General features: G+C 37.9%; 1 protein-coding gene across 1 annotated transcript; it reads right to left on the minus strand.

Annotated features, from left to right (window-relative positions):
- Positions 1–5,508: 5,508 nt before the first annotated feature.
- Positions 5,509–9,737, minus strand: LOC137722929 (vesicle-associated protein 1-2). The gene is made up of 8 exons (XM_068462056.2): positions 9,360–9,737; positions 9,170–9,240; positions 8,669–8,750; positions 8,443–8,558; positions 8,189–8,353; positions 8,052–8,099; positions 7,039–7,116; positions 5,509–5,967 (listed from the first exon to the last, which is right to left on the minus strand). The coding sequence occupies exons 1-8, from the start codon at positions 9,409–9,411 to the stop codon at positions 5,857–5,859; spliced, it is 723 nt and encodes a 240-aa protein (XP_068318157.1). The 5' UTR covers positions 9,412–9,737; the 3' UTR covers positions 5,509–5,856.
- Between the last annotated feature and the right edge of the window lie 6,572 nt (positions 9,738–16,309).

The following is a 16,309-nucleotide window of genomic DNA, read 5'->3' on the forward strand; positions in this document are numbered from 1 at the left end:
GGCTTCAAGTAAACGCCCTTTGTGAAGCTCCATCATTCTGCCATGTTTTTTTTTTTTTTTTTCATAAATAAAATCAAACAGCATGGAATTTATCTTTGAATGGGCGGTGATACTTGAAATGATCCGGTAATAGTTTAAATTCCAGATTGGGTGCCTGAATCATTAACCACATGTTAGTATAAAGGAAAATTGAAATTCGGGGAGGCGGCTTACCTGTGTGCTCCAAAATGAACTCCAGAATAAACACCCCTTTGAAAGTTATGACTTGTCCCGTGTCATAAAATCCAACTTCCTTGGGAATTGTGGTTTCAAATATGTCCTCTTTGATGCATTCTACATCTTCTCCAGCCACTACCTTCTCTTGAATCATTCTTCTTGGTGTACAAAGTCCTTTGAAGAATTCAACACCATCTAAAACTTGCTGTGTTGCACCAAGAATTTGAATAGCATTTTGCTCCTTTGGGAAGGCTTCCACGATGTCCTTTTTACTCTCTTCTTGGTTGGGAATCAAAAACCTGCTAGGAAAAGGGACATTGGGTAGAATAACATCAGAATAACATGGAATTGGGACGTCCTTACTGGTGGTGGGTGGTTTAGAGGGCTTAGGGATCTGCGGCAAGGGTTGTTCTACCCTTGCCGTGTGCATGTCTTCTTCCTCCTCCTCAATTAGCAGCTCTTCATCCACTTCTAGGCTATGTTTGGACATTTTTAGGTCAGCTCCAACCTCCATAGCACTTCCCAAAGTGATAGCATTATGGATTTCAAAATCTTCCTTCGAGTTTTCAATAGTTGAGTTGGAGAGTTCACTTTGCTCTTGAATTTGTTTCATGAACTCCATAATCTGCCCAAATTGCTCGTCCAATTTACCCAACTCCTTGGCTTGATTTTGTGACCCCTGCGCCAAAGAGGTTAGTAATTGAAAATTTTTATCATTATCCATGGACATACTTGAACTTGATTGGAATTGTTGTGGGGGAGGTTGTGGTGGCTGCATAGGTGTTGTATTGAACTCATCATATGGTTGCCAATATGCTTCTTGTTGAGCCTCCTTGGCTTGATTTTGTGACCCCTGCGCCAAAGAATTTATTTCATTAAGAATTTGATTATAATCTATTGGCAAACTTGAATTTAATTGAGCATATTGCATATGAAGTTGTGGTGGCTGCATAGGTCTTGAATAGAACTCCTCATATGGTTGCCAATATGCTTCACGTTGAACTTGTTGATCTTCCCACCATATAGAGTTTGAATGATCCCTCCAATCTCTTTGTGGACATTGATTGGCTTGAAATCCTTGCCTATATGAAGCACCAAATGTAGGGACACTCTGCATTGTGGTCCTTTCGGCATACGGCGACAATTTAGAAGTAAGATTTGCCAATTGAGCTTGAATGCTAGCAAAATCCATATCTTACTTCTCTAGTACCTAAAATCAAAGAAAGAGAACTAAATCAAATATCAAAAGTAACAACAAACAAAGAAAACAACATTAAGTTAGAAACTAAAACGAAAACAACTAAACCAAAAAAAAGAAAAGAACCAAGGGATTAGCAAAGTTGCTAATCCCCGGCAACGGCGCCAAAATTTGATGCGAGAATTATACGCATACAAATTAAACCCTCTTTTTGTCGATTTGTAGTATAAGTATAAGTAGGGATCGTTCTGGACCGGGGATTAGGAGGGATTGCAAATCTCTTGGAAACTGACTCAAAAACGTAAAAACGTAATATAAAACACTAAACTAGACTCAAAGAATGTAAAACTAAACTTTAAATCACTAAGACAAACCAAAGACTCAAAATGCTTTAAAACATAAACTAAATTGAACAATAAGGAAAAAGGGGGGAAGAGTTTTGATTTGACGAAAATTGAAATAACAAAACAAGTTAATAAACTAAGCAGAATGTAAATGTGAATATGGATGATGGAATAAATGGAATGAAGGCTAGCTAAGGGGTTCTTCTCCACACATGTTATACTTGCATACAAGATTGATTCTCAGTTGGTCTTTCGATAAATTATGAAACTCAATGCTCCAAGTTAATTAGGTCCGCTTAAATTAACTTTCAGATTTCCCTAAATTCATTGGATTGAATGGAATACGCATTACAACCAAATTATTCTTAATCAAAGTCCCTAACTATGGAATACGCATGATAGAGACATTCAACAAAGATCATTAAGTTCAATGAAAATTAGAAGTGTTGACGAGGCATTCGTTACTATGGAATACGCATGAAACTTATGCCAAGAATTCGTTTAACGCGATTGTTTATAAGCAACCTCCACTACTTGTGAATATAAGTTCATAACGATTAGGTGAAACTCACTTATATTCTAGCGTCATATTCATGCATGAAAATTAAGCTTGCAATCTCAATGAACATACATAAATAAGTTATCAATCAAACAGTTAAACGAATTGAATCCACAACTTATGAAATTCCAACCAAAAGTAATCAATTCATATTGCAAATATAAACATAGTTTCGAATCACCCCCTAGCTAAAGGGGGATTAGTTCCTCATTACTTTGAAATCAAAGAAACACCTAAACATTCCAACAACTCAAACTTGAATTGTATGAACGTTTAGGCACTCTTCTCTTCCATTCCTCATACGTACAAAACAAAGAGAATTGAATTTAAACTTTGAAATCAAAGAAACACCTAAACATTCCAACAACTCAAACTTGAATTGTATGAACGTTTAGGCCCTCTTATCTTCCTCGTTGTTGTAGCACAAGGTCTAAGGTGAGGTTTGGGGAATTATGGAAATGGATGAGGAATGGTGGAAATGGAAAGATGGTTTGGATTCTAAGGAAGTGTTTGAGGGGTGTTGTGTTGTGAAATGGAATGAGATGTGAATTGAATGAATGAATGCAAGGGTATTTATAGGAGTAGTGGAGGGAACATATGGCTATGTCATTTGTAGGTGAAGTAGGTGGATGTTGTAGGTGAAGTAGGTGGATGTTGTAGGTGAAGTGGGTGGATGTTGTAGGTGAAGTAGGTGGATGTTGTAGGTGAAGTGGATGTTGTAGGTGAAGTAGGTGGATGTTGTAGGTGAAGTGGATGTTGTAGGTGAAGTAGGTGGATGTTATGTTAAGTGATAAGTGATAAGTGATATGATATGTGGTTATGATATGATAAGTGGTTAAGTGGTGATGATAAGTGATAAGTGATTAACTGATATGATATGTGGTGATGATAAGTGATAAGTGCATGTGGGTTAACTAATGAAGGAAATGCATGTGCAATGACAATGTGTTAGAATGGATGTGTGTTATGCATGGCATGATTGGGATTAGGAAATGTTTAAATGTCCTAAAACTAAAGAGAACAAGGTTCCAACACTTTGGCTCCAATTAGGTCTTCAATTTCGTCCAACACTTTGGCTTCAAGCATAAGCTATCCGTCCTTAGCCCAAAAGTGCTCCAAAAGTCTCCAAAATGCATCTTTTTGCTCCTTTAGCCCTTTGGACCTACAAACACACGAAAATAGCTTAAAGTACTAAAATAACTAAAGAAACATAACGTAAATGTACGAGAACAAGCCATTTAAGTCGCATAAATATGCTCCTATCACAATATTCCCTCTTTTGTTCCCCCATTTCACCTATAAATAAGCATCCAACACTCCTCAAAATTCATTCACTCTTCCATACACATTTTCAGTTACAAACACTTCCATTTTCTGTGCAGTTTTTCTCCTTCATTGCAGCCACTATCCAACCACTTCCCATCCCTCCAAAACACTTCACATAATCCCCAAAGCTCACCTTAGACCTTGTGCTACAACAACGAGGAAGAAAAGAGTGCCTAAACGTTCATACAATTCAAGTTTGAGTTGTTGGAATGTTTAGGTGTTTCTTTGATTTCAAAGTTATGAGGAACTAAACCCCCTTTAGCTAGGGGGTGATTCGAAACTATGTTTATATTTGCAATTTGAATTGATTACGTTTGGTTGGAATTTCATAAGTTGTGGATTCAATTCGTTTAACTGTTTGATTGATAACTTATTTATGTATGTTCATTGAGATTGCAAGCTTAATTTTCATGCATAAATATGACGCTAGAATATAAGTGAATTTCACCTAATCGCTATGAACTTACATTCACAAGTAGTGGAGGTTGCTTATAAACAATCGCGTTAAACGAATTCTTGGCATAAGTTTCATGCGTATTCTATAGTAACGAATGCCTCGTCGATGTTTATGATTTCCGTTGAACTTAATGATCTTTGTTGAATGTCTCTATCATGCGTATTCCATAGTTAGGGACTTTGATTAAGAATAATTTGGTTGTAATGCGTATTCCATTCAATCCAACGAATTTAGGGAAATCTGAAAGTTAATCTAAGCGGATCTAATTAACTTGGAGCATTGAGTTTCACAACTTATCGAAAGACCAACTGAGAATCAATTTTGTTTGCAAGTGTAACATGTGTGGAGAAGAACCCCTTGGCTATTCCATCATCCATATTTTTATCACATTCATATTTACATTTTGCCTTTAATTATATTCTGTCTTTTTAATTTAATATCGTCCAACCACAATTCCCCCCCCCTTATTTTGTTAAGTCTTAATCATTCGTATTTGTTTTATTTTTGTATCTTTAAGCTTTTGGAGTCATAAACAATTGCAAATTCGTCTAAATCAAGTTCTAGCTTCTATTTGAGTCAATTTGATTGTTTTAGACAATTTAAGTTTTTCAAAGCCATTCTGAGTCATAATAGTCTTGTTAAGAGTATTTTAATTTAGTTTTTATGTTTTTAAGTCAATTTAGAAGGTTTTAGCAAGCCCTCCTAATCCCCGGTCTAGAACGATCCCTCACTTATCCATTCTACTACAATTGTCATACGAGGGTTTAATTTGAGTGTCAAGTAAATCTCGCATCAGAAATTCATCTAATAGGTTTCGATTTTTTAGTTTATTGGATTTTTAAATTTTAGGGTATTTGTGTCTATTTAAGTGAAATTTTGAATATATTTGAAAGTTTATATAAAAACTGGTATTTTTGAAATTAGAAACTAATATTTGACTACATACGTCTACTCCTAATTTTGATAGTTTGCAGATGGCGAAATATCTGTTTGTTTAAGAGAGTAATGTTTGTTTGGAAAAGGTTGGGATTTGGCATGTCACTTTTTTCGGATAAACTTAAAACACTTGGAAGTTTTATTACAAGCAATATTACTAATTTAGACTATATAAAGGGACGGGGATAGGGTTCGAACACATGCCACCAATTCCACTTTTAACTTTTGATTACTGAAATGAGAAATCAATTATCGACACAAGAATGACATAATTACCACGTTCTAAAAACAAGTCATTCCAACAACCAAACGTCAAAAGTTAAATCATTTCAGCAAAAGCCCTTGTCTACTTGAACGCCCACAGACACATGGGTTAGTTATTGGTTTACACCAATTAGGCTTTTAGGATACAAATCCAATTGTCTACCGGATTAATTAACATACTAACAAAATTGAACCAACACAAATAATATGAAACAATTGAACACGTGCTTTACATCACACACAGATGTATAAATTATTAACAACCATCAAAGATACAGTTGACCAAAATCCCACAAGTCAGAACCACAAAAGCAACAAAGTGAAAATTATCCTCGCAAATTACAAAAGAATGTAAGCTTACCGAAAACCAGTCCCCACGCGCTAATCTAGAATTCCAGCACCTAACATCGACGACAACCCGCTAAACAAGTTTCGAAACTTTCGCAAAGCTAACTAAAAATGAGCCACCAGCCCTCACCCTCAATTTCTCCCTTTCACCATCGTTCTTCAATGACTGAGAAGGGAACAGTTTGACAACAGAATTGTAACAGACTGCTTACGACTTCTTCATAAGATAACCCAAAAGTAATCCAATCAAGCCAATAATAATGACGAAAAGGATCGAAACGCCACCACGACTTTTGCTCCCTTGACGTTTCAATAGCTCCTACACAATAACCTAGTAATTAAAACACAACAATATTTCGGAAGCGGCGAGATTTAACAATCCAATAGCGTGAAACCGTGAAAAAAAAGGGTACAAAGCCTTTTTTATTTTTAACATGGACATGATTAAGGTAGAAGATTAGAATTAAAAGAAATAAAAACTGTCTTCTCATTGCTTCAGAAACAACCTCAATCATCTCCAAGAAAGTAACAATACAGTGGACCGCTCCAATTTGTTTTCCCTCCTAATCGTAACATAACTTTTTGGTTTCCGTTTTAAGGATCTGAAAAATCCAGAACCTTCACATGGCACATAACTTCCCAAAGTATATTGCTTTAGTATGATGGAAAAACTACTATAGCATCTCTGCCAAGGGCCTACCTTCAGAAGTAGTTCAAAAGAGCTAAATATGAAAAATGCAAAACAGTAAACTAAGAAGTCGTTTACTCTTCATTTTGGACCTTATATAGAACCCGAGAGTAAAAAATGTTCCTTAAAAGAGGAACTCTACCACATTAACAAGCTCAGCTAAAATAAACCGATCAACCGTCAGACTTCTTATCAAGACCTAGTACACATAGGGGTGACTAATACATCTACTCATTGTGCGCGTTTTATCAAATAAAACCATAACAGAAATGGAGAGAAGATGACACAGTGAATTAGTAGAGCTGCTAGATTTTCTATTGATATCGTTAGAATATACAACAAAACCTTTGGGAACAGGGGTACACCGAACAGACTTTTAACATTTTAAGTCAAATTCCACATACTGGGCTCTAGTGGTGGAGAGAGACACATGAGGGATAGTGTTCGAATATAAATCTTTACGGGATCACATCCTAACAGCTTAAGTTTCTGGGAACCATCAGCAGGTATGAACTTTCAGTAAAACCATAACCACATCCAACTCTAGGATAGACCAATATGACCGTTGCAAATTGGAACTATTCAATCAATATAGCACATGTTTTTGAGGATAAAAATGCATGGACAAGGGTGAGAAGGTATATAAAAGGAGTAAAGAAGAGGACAAATATAATTCTATTGAAGTTCATATCAAGCCCTCACCAGCTCTTGACGAAGCCTGTTACTATGTTGAATTGCTTTATTCTTTTCCTCCGTCAGTTTCAAAATAAGTGATCTTGCCTGCAATAACAAAAGTAAACGTATATAAGAACCAGCACAGCAAGCACCAGTAATTATATGGCTGACAGCTACTACTTAGGGCACAAGGAATATTACAACCACATATGTGAATTTGTGTTATATATCATGTGTCGATTACGCATTGTGATATTGAAAGAAACAACTTTGGGAAGAAGGTCAAACGCAAAACTAGCTATCTGAAAGAAAAAAAGGCATACGCTCTTTCATTTGCAACAAAACAGTAGAGTTTCTACCCCATTAAAAGCTAAAAATAGTTAAGATTTCTGATATGTTTATGATGCTTTGAGATGCCGCAACCAGATTTCTTGGGCAGTCAATAAGCAAGAAAACACTAGTCATGCAGGGGACAATCAAAATAAACCAAAAGGTGGAGTCTAGAAATTTTCCATCATTCCCGGACGAGCCTCAAATTCAGGGAAGACTAAACCATGGAAGGTGACAGAACGAGAAACAAAAACCATGATATTTTGAAGTCCTTTCTCAAATGATGGGATAATCCTAATCAAGAATACGTAAAACATAATTTTCTTTGTAATATTGTACATATACTTGTATGTAAGAAACCAAGTTATCAAAAAGAATGCTACTGAACCATGAACACTTAACTGCAATTTTCACCATGAACAAAAACAAGCCAATTAGAAAAGAAACAAAGATACTAATCAAGGTCCCATGAAGCTTATTGCCATGCTTACTAGTTAAAACCAACTTTCAATTTTTGTCATACATTCTTACACGGTTCTTAGTCAATAATAAAAGTTAAATGATAAAACATTAATCAATGTAACAGACATCTGGCCTAACAACATACGTATCAGACTTTCTGAAAAACAAACAGGCAAAATTCAGAAACTGGATAAGGTATAAGACTTGTATATATACTCAGACATGTTGTCTGTATGTATTAAATTTACCTCTGCAGATCTCTCCTGAGGTTCAAGCTCAGTAAATGCTTTTACAGCCTATAATCACCAAAAAAACAGCATGCCAATCAATATCTTTCACGGACCAAAGACAAAAAGAAAAAAACATCCAAAAGTCTCGTACTCACATTGGAAAACTCAAACCCATTCACGTTTCCATTCTCAGTAGCAGAAACCCTTGGTGAAGACCCTTCTTCTGACCCTTCTGGAACCGGAGAAGGTGGATGAGGTGGAGAAACATATAGCACTCTCAATTTGCACTCTTCAACATCATGTCCCACCTCTTTATTGAACTACACAGAACCAATTCCACAGTGAATAAAACTTGGCAAAAGTGCACAAAACATCACTACTTACTAACAACATTGTGTAAAATAACTACCACTTCAGGAGTAATATCCTTCATAGTTGCACCATGGTTAGTTTTTACACTCTGGAGGAGGAACTTGTCCTTACATTGCATGTCCGGAGGAGCCTCTTTTTGGGCTTGCATTGTAACTGTATCACAACAAACAATTAAAACTTACAAAACCCATAATACATATTATATATATATATATATATGTATGTATATGTATGTATCATAGGAAAACATAATGACTATGCACCTGTAACATCACATGTGGATCGAGGCAAGACAATTCCGTTGTTTGGACGAACACAATACTTCTTGGGGTTCGTAGTTTTAACCTGAACATAATCAAATACATATCAAGCCTCCAAAGCAAACCTATAAACTTGACAAATCTGCGTTTCAGTTCCACCAGCCTCCTGGCATCTCAAAACACATGTAAAATTTAAAGCCCCAGATTTTACAAACATTAGATTCAAATTCTACATTCTTCATGTTATTTGATTTACAAAAAAAAAAAAAAAAAAAAAAAAAAAAAAAAAAAAGAAAGAAAGAAAAAAACGAAAATATTTGAAAAATAACATAAACTGAACCACAACGGAGTGGAAACAGCAATATTTCAGGTTCCAAAAAAATCAAATACATAATGATCACAATCTTACTGCTCTCCTTTTTCCTACATTTGCCTACCAACCAAACAGAGTGTACATATACAACTATGTATCTAGATAAACAAAAAGAAAAAGAAAAGAGGCACCTTGAAAGCGACATAGCTATCGGTCTTATTCGAGAGCTGGAGCGAACAGGAGATCTGCTTCTTCAATTCGACTGGAGAAATTCGAAAAACAAAAACAAAAACACAAATTGGAAACAGAAACGAAACCGCTAAATGCAAATTTAGAAAACGAAAAACAGATCGAAAGAGAAAGAGAGCGTGTTATACTGACAGGGGAACTTGAGCTCCAGAGGCTCGATGCTGAGAAGCTCGCCGGTGCTCATCGGATCCGATCGATTCGAAAAATGGGGAGTTCGAAATGAATGGGAAACAAAAACGAAAACAGAGATTACACGGAGAGATCGAGAGAGAGGGAGAGAGTGAGAGAGAGGGATCGGGGAATCGGAAGAAAATGATTTGTGATTTGTGAATTTTATGAGTGGGGGAAGTGTTCTTTTTTTTTTTTTCTGAAAGAAATTACTTTTGTTTTTATTATTTTATTTTTTAATCTGAATTTTGATGACAGTTATGCGAGAGAGTAAATGAGTATTTACTAATTTTGATTTTTGTTCTTTCACGTGCGTTGAACAGCTCTCCCATTCCTCATTTTGGCATACAATTGGACCGTGTTCAATGATATACGCTGTGTTCTAAAAATTTTCGTTTTAACATCTCGATTAAGGGTGGTTCGGTATGGGATACCATGTCGAAATTAGTATTCCGAATCCCAAACCGAAATTTTTCGGGACGGGAATTTGAAGACCAATCCCAAAACAAATTTTCGGGAATCCCGAAATATTTTCCGGATTTTAGGACAAATCGGGAATCCCAAATTGAAATATGAAATTATGAATTGTTCTCCAAATATATAATTCAAGAACACATTCATGAATTAGGAAATTCATTTCATTCACACTACCATTTAATTGAACATTGGCATGCCTGATTGTTTTTATCATAGTCAAAATTCAAATTAATTAAACCCTTTTTGCAATATGTTGAGAGACAAAAGAATCAAGCCTTCTGAAATCATCAGTCATGGCAGCAGCAATAATAAAATCCACATGAATATCAAACAGAACATGAAAAATATGCAAGGTGTAGGGCATTCCAGGTTGCAGAGCATGAATTAGAAACTACTAGCATCAATTATAAAAGAATAATATATATATATATATATGTATAAATATATATAATAATTAATATTATATATTTTCAGTTCGGTATGGGATTCCTGAAATATCGAGAAGCCAATCCCGAATCCCATACCGAAATTTTGGGATCGGTTCGGGATAGCATCCCGAAAATTTCGGGAATTTTGGTTTGGGAAATTTTTGGTTTGGGATCGGGATTTTTTCGGTTCGGTTCGGGATTTTCGGAAATTTTTTCCACCCCTAATCTCGATAAGTGCTTTAGACATTTGAAAAGTAAAAAAAAGAACATAGATCGTTTAGGCAATTGACTATATAACTTAGACACCTGTCCAGCCTGCCTAAATTCATCTAAATACTCATCTAGTTAGGTCGTGACTCACTTTAGACAAAAAATGAGATAATTTTCATTTATATTTTATTTTATTTTATTTCAATAAATTGTAAGAAACCTGTTGAATACTTAGATGAACATATACTATATGCTTGTTCTCTATGTTTTCATTATGTTCCAATACTTTATATAATATATATCATTATATTTTCTAGTTATGATGAATTTATATATATATATATATATATATATATATGTATCTACTAATTAAGAAAACACTTATTGTCAACCAAAATTCTATGAAATTATCAGTTTAACCCTCTAATTAAAATAGAAAATGAATAAGAAATATGGGGCAGAAATGTAATTTCACACAACCAAATTTTGCTGTTTTTTTTCAAGCCTTATCTACATGTAATCTTATTATATCTCTAATTTAAAAATAAAATAAAATAAAAAATAAAAAATAAAACTTCGCACTCCCACATTCTTTATCACTCTCTTTCTCTCTCCTTCTATTTCAAAAACGAAAATAAAAAACTTTCTCACACATTTTGTGTGTGCCCATATGCTAGTATATATGACACACCCCAACCCGGAAATTCCACTAGGACTCCGAATCGAGCTATGATGGTCGACACCTGGAAGGTGACAAAGCCATAAAGTGTAGTGATGTGGAAATGAGAATAAATTTAAACCTAAAAGTGGTTAAATACACAAGCACAGGGTGAGAGAGAATGATGTGATAAATAATAGCACTCAAATTAAACCCTCTTATTGACAATTGTAGTAAAGATATAAGTAGGGATCGTTCTAGCCGGGGATTAGGAGGGATTGCTAATCTAATAAAAACTGACTCAAGGATACAAAACTAGGCTCAAAGACTCTTAACTAAACTTATATGACTCAAAACAAACTAAAAAAGACTCAAAACAGCACAAAACAATCAAATAAACTCAAACTAGACTCTAGGACTTACTTTGGATGAAAATTGAATTGATTTTGACTCAAAACACTTAAAAACACACAATAGGACAAATTCTAACTAATTTGACACAACAAAGTAAAAGGGTTGGGTTTTTGACGAATTTAAAGTAAAAACAAGTAACTTAAAGACTTAAACAAAGTTCGGACGAATTTGAGGAAACTATGGGTGATAAGCTAGCTAGAGGATTCTTTTCCACACATGATACTGTTTGGGCCCAAAATACGATTGTTGGGCCGAGCAGCAGGATGTGCTCGGCCCAAGGTGATGACAAATACTATGGGCCGAATAATAAATCCCGGGCCAGCTGGCAGGGTCGGCCAAATCCTATCCTAAATAGTACGGATGAATGGAAAAGGTCGAGGAAGTCCTAGTGCGACCAGGATTCTCGACCGGCAAGGAATGGAGTCTCGAAAAGAAGGAAAATTCAGAATCCCAGTGGGAGTAGGTTTGTTCGAGTTAGAGTCGAGATGGGACAAGGACTCCCAATCCAAATCAGAATTGGTTTCAAGGAATGGGGTACTATAAATACAAGAGATCATGCAACAGAAAAGCCCTTCAAATCAGCATACAATTGCCCTGCGCAAAACCTCTCAAACACCTTGAGATTTTTCCCTTTCTTTTCATGCCGACACACCTTCAGTTTGGATAAACAGCACTGTGGAAGCACCCGGCGAGCATCTTCAGTTTGGATAAACAGCACTGCTGCCGTAGAATCAGCAGACCAAGAAGCACCTTCAGTTTGGATAAACAGCACTGCGTCGAGGTCGATCGGTTATCTATCTAAGTCTCGGCCGAGAAGGGTTTTCGAACCTTTATTGGCAGAGGTCACCTTACTAGCCTTCTCGGCATAGTTAGGTGTTACGAATTGCATTACTCGGCGTACTGGACGCCGAGTGGTTTTATGATTGGATACTCGCAAGTAAGTTTCAGGGTTCGGCATTCCGACGGTCGAACTACGTTTACCATCAAGACATACATCACGTTTGAGTACCTGTGCCCATACAGTTTGGTCTCGATTCGACGTGCTTATACTCTTACGAATATAATCACATTGACCGAATCGGGCTCCAACGATTTGTGAACTCCGCAGAATTAGTAGCCTTGTCTTCAGGCTGTAGAACCCAGAGACCGAGAGTGTTCCTTCCTCGGTCGCAATCACAAGATAGAGAAGTCAACGACGCGCTCAAAGCTACATCAACAAATTTTACTCCTCGGCCAAGTCCGGCCGACGAGTTGGCACGCCCCGCATTCGACCGAAGGATGTAGTTAGCTTATTAGTTACTCGGCCTGCGCGCCACGTAGGTTTTGTAATTTTTAGAGTCAACATTTTGGCACGCCCAGTGGGACCTTTGTGCTAAACCTTCGGAGTTCATGACCGTTGAAACACGGTCTACAAAGAAGAAAACAACCATGGGAAAGTCAACAACTGACTTGCCAGTGCAAGGCCTTGGGCAGGATTTGCACCCTACAAAAAATCCGATCATTGTTGCGCCGCCCGAGGCCACAAGTGTAATACGCCGAGAAAATGAAATCTGTCTCGGCGGACAACCTCACAACTCAGCAGTCCCGAATCAAACAGCGGGCATGTTTGTGGAAGGGATAGTGGAAGATTGTGACGACGATGGTGGGGAAGGTTCCGATCCACCAACTAGGACATTCCTTAGGAGACGACTGGATGAACAATATCGTCAGGTCGAGCAGTCGATTGGTCAAAAGATGAATGATTTGCTAGAAGCAATACGAAGTAACAACGATACACAGACCAGAATGCTTGAACTATTGGTTAGTAAAGCCTTCGAAGATGGCCAGGTCGGCCCACCTCGGCAGCTTTCGACGAATGTGCCAATACCAGCCGAGAGAGGGTCCGCCCGGCCGCAACCAATCACCTTAGAAAGAAGAGGTGGACCAGGAAATAGATCCGAGGGACCAAGCCAGGGAGAAGAAGCCGCTTCCGTAAACATGACCGAAGTCTAGAGAATGATTGATTCGGCCTTGAAGAAAGGGTCGAAGTTTCCAAAATTCATCCATCCATACTCGGCTTATGTAGAAAGGTTTGAATACCCACGAGGATTTAAGATCCCTGATTTCAGCCTCTTCGCCGGGGAATCGTCTTTATCCTCATTAGAACATGTGGCTCGATTCACAGCGCAATGTGGAGACGTCAATAGTGACTTCTACAAATTACGGCTGTTTAACTTTTCACTGACAGGCTCAGCTTTCGCCTGGTACATTAATCTTCCACCCAACTCCGTGCAAAGTTGGGAAGAGTTAGTCGAAAAGTTCCATGAACAATTCTATCGGCCAGGGATAGAGATGTCCGTATCATCATTGGCCAGGATGGCTCAAGCATCCGACGAATCTCCAATGGAATACCTAACAAGGTTTAAGTCAGCCAGGAATTGGTGCCGAGTACCACTCCCCGAAGTAGAATTCGTCAGGATCGCCCTCAACGGATTAGACGTAGAGTACAAAAAGAAGTTCCTGGGGGCAAATATCCGAGATATGTACGAACTTGCTCAACACGTTGAACAATATGATTATCTGCTCCGAGAAGAAAAGATATCAAAGTCACCATCCCAGGGAACGTTGTATAAGAATCCCACGGTTAGCTATGCATCGGCCGAAAGTGAAAACCCTCAGTATGCTAGTGTGGATGCGGCCGAGATAATAATAGACAAACCCTATGTCTGCAAGGCTTTGGCTCAGGTAAATTCCAAAGACACCAAAACCCGTTCGGCCGCCGAAGAAATGAGTAAGTCATCGAAAGTATACACTTTCGATATCACCAAAGCTGATGCAATTTTTGATCAATTATTGGCAGCAAAAATCATCAAGCTTCGGCCAGGACATACTATCCCCAAGGCCGACGAATTAAAAGGAAAGATATACTGCAAGTATCATAATTCTAATAAGCATGCAACCAATAATTGTGTTGTATTCCGGGACACAATTCAAAGTTGGATCGAGAAAAGAAAGTTGAAGTTTCCGGAAAAGCAAATGGCGGTCGACGTCAATCCTTTCCCTTCAACAACAATTGGTATGGTAGATGCTCATCTTCCTAAAAACAAAGGTAAGGCCGAATACGTCCCGGTGCAGCATATCCGTCAACGGAATGGTCGAACAAGACTAAAGCTTGATTTATTTTCAAATGCACCACCAACGGAACAATCGGGGCCACCCGCCGATGAGCCTATAACGAGGTCAAGTTCCAACGAAACTCATGGATCAAAGGTTTTATGTGACCATTGTAAAACACCAGTTGAACCTGGGAAGAAGACATCTTCAACACCACCCACGGCCCCTACAACATCACCAAAGGGATTTGGTCCACGACGTCAAGTGTTTGATCGACTCGGCCCACAAGTACGGCCGAAAGACCAGACCTCGGTCAGGCGGCGTCTGGATTTCGACGCACCTTTCTACAATGAGGATTATTACTCGCGCAATACCAACAGTTCGGGCTCACCAGCCGATCGCAAAACTTTTCAAACCACCCAGGACATCGGAACAACGCTGGTACAGTTACAATTCTCCGACTGGCTTATATACGGCGCTGTCCAAATCCCAAAAACGTCGTCGTTAACGGATAGATTGCATGGCTCGGCGACGAGAAACGCAGGCCAGCCCAGCCAACCAGTAGCGACCAAAAAAGGCCGTGGAAGACATTAGCGAACGGCCAACCCCGACTATCATGACCGAGTTAGCCGAAGGGAAGAAAGTAGCAGCTGCCGGTTTGGAAACCACCATTGAGGAATCTGAGAAACGTATTAAGATCCTTCTCCAGCCTGGGGAAACGAGAGCTCGTTTAGAGTACATTAGACAAGAGGCCGAAAGGAAACTTTCTCCGTTACCACCGCGCGAGCCGTTTATTAAAATACGGCGCAACTTACACCCTCCATTCCTCGGTGAATCCCTGGAATACATGCGCGAGTTTCATAAGAAATACTCCGCCAATGACTTGTACGGGCTACCCAAGGCGTGTCAGGAAGCCCTCGACTTAGCTTTAACTTGCCCTGATGCCGAGCAAATTATCCAGAAAACTTCCGATCCAGTAATTAAAGCTAGGTTCCAACATATATGATAAGAGCATATTCATGCGACTTACTTAGCTTGTTTTCGTGTATTTATGTTGTTAATTCATAGTTGTTTTAGTACTTTAAGCTATTTTCGTGTGTTTGTAGGCCGAAAGGGCTAAAGGAGCAAAAAGATGCATTTTGGAGACTTTTGGAGCACTTTTGGGCTAAAGATGGATAGCTTATGCTTGGAGCCAAAGTGTTGGACGAAATTGAAAACCTAATTGAAGACCAAAGTGTTGGAACCTTGTTCCCTTTAGTTTTAGGATATTTAAACCTTTCCTATATCCTTAGTCGTGCATAACATTCCAACATTCCACTCCTTCATTCACCACTTATCATATCATACACTTATCTTATCATCACCACATATCATTCATTTATTACTTATCATATCATTCATTCATCTACATATCAATAACCACATATCATTCATTTATTACTTATCATATCATTCATTCATCTACATATCAATAACCACATATCAATAACCACTTAACTTATCACTCAACATATCATTCACTTATCACTTATCTTATCATTCACTTACCACTCAACATATCAACATATCATACACTTATCACTTATCATACTCATAATTATCTACACATTACAACCTAAAACACATGCACATTC

Source organism: Pyrus communis, chromosome 4 (genome assembly GCF_041283825.1).
Source record: "Pyrus communis isolate YQ-2024b chromosome 4, ASM4128382v1, whole genome shotgun sequence".
In the NCBI taxonomy this organism is placed as follows: domain Eukaryota; kingdom Viridiplantae; phylum Streptophyta; class Magnoliopsida; order Rosales; family Rosaceae; genus Pyrus; species Pyrus communis.

Bases quoted from the DNA above. Each gene is read 5' to 3' on its own strand.
- LOC137722929 (XM_068462056.2), bottom strand. From the start codon at position 9,411: ATGAGCACCGGCGAGCTTCTCAGCATCGAGCCTCTGGAGCTCAAGTTC. The intron at 8,100-8,188 runs GTGAGTACGAGA...TGGTGATTATAG, and splicing joins ATGGGTTTGAGTTTTCCAAT to GCTGTAAAAGCATTTACTGA. The intron at 7,117-8,051 runs GTAAATTTAATA...TTGTTATTGCAG, and splicing joins CTCAGGAGAGATCTGCAGAG to GCAAGATCACTTATTTTGAA.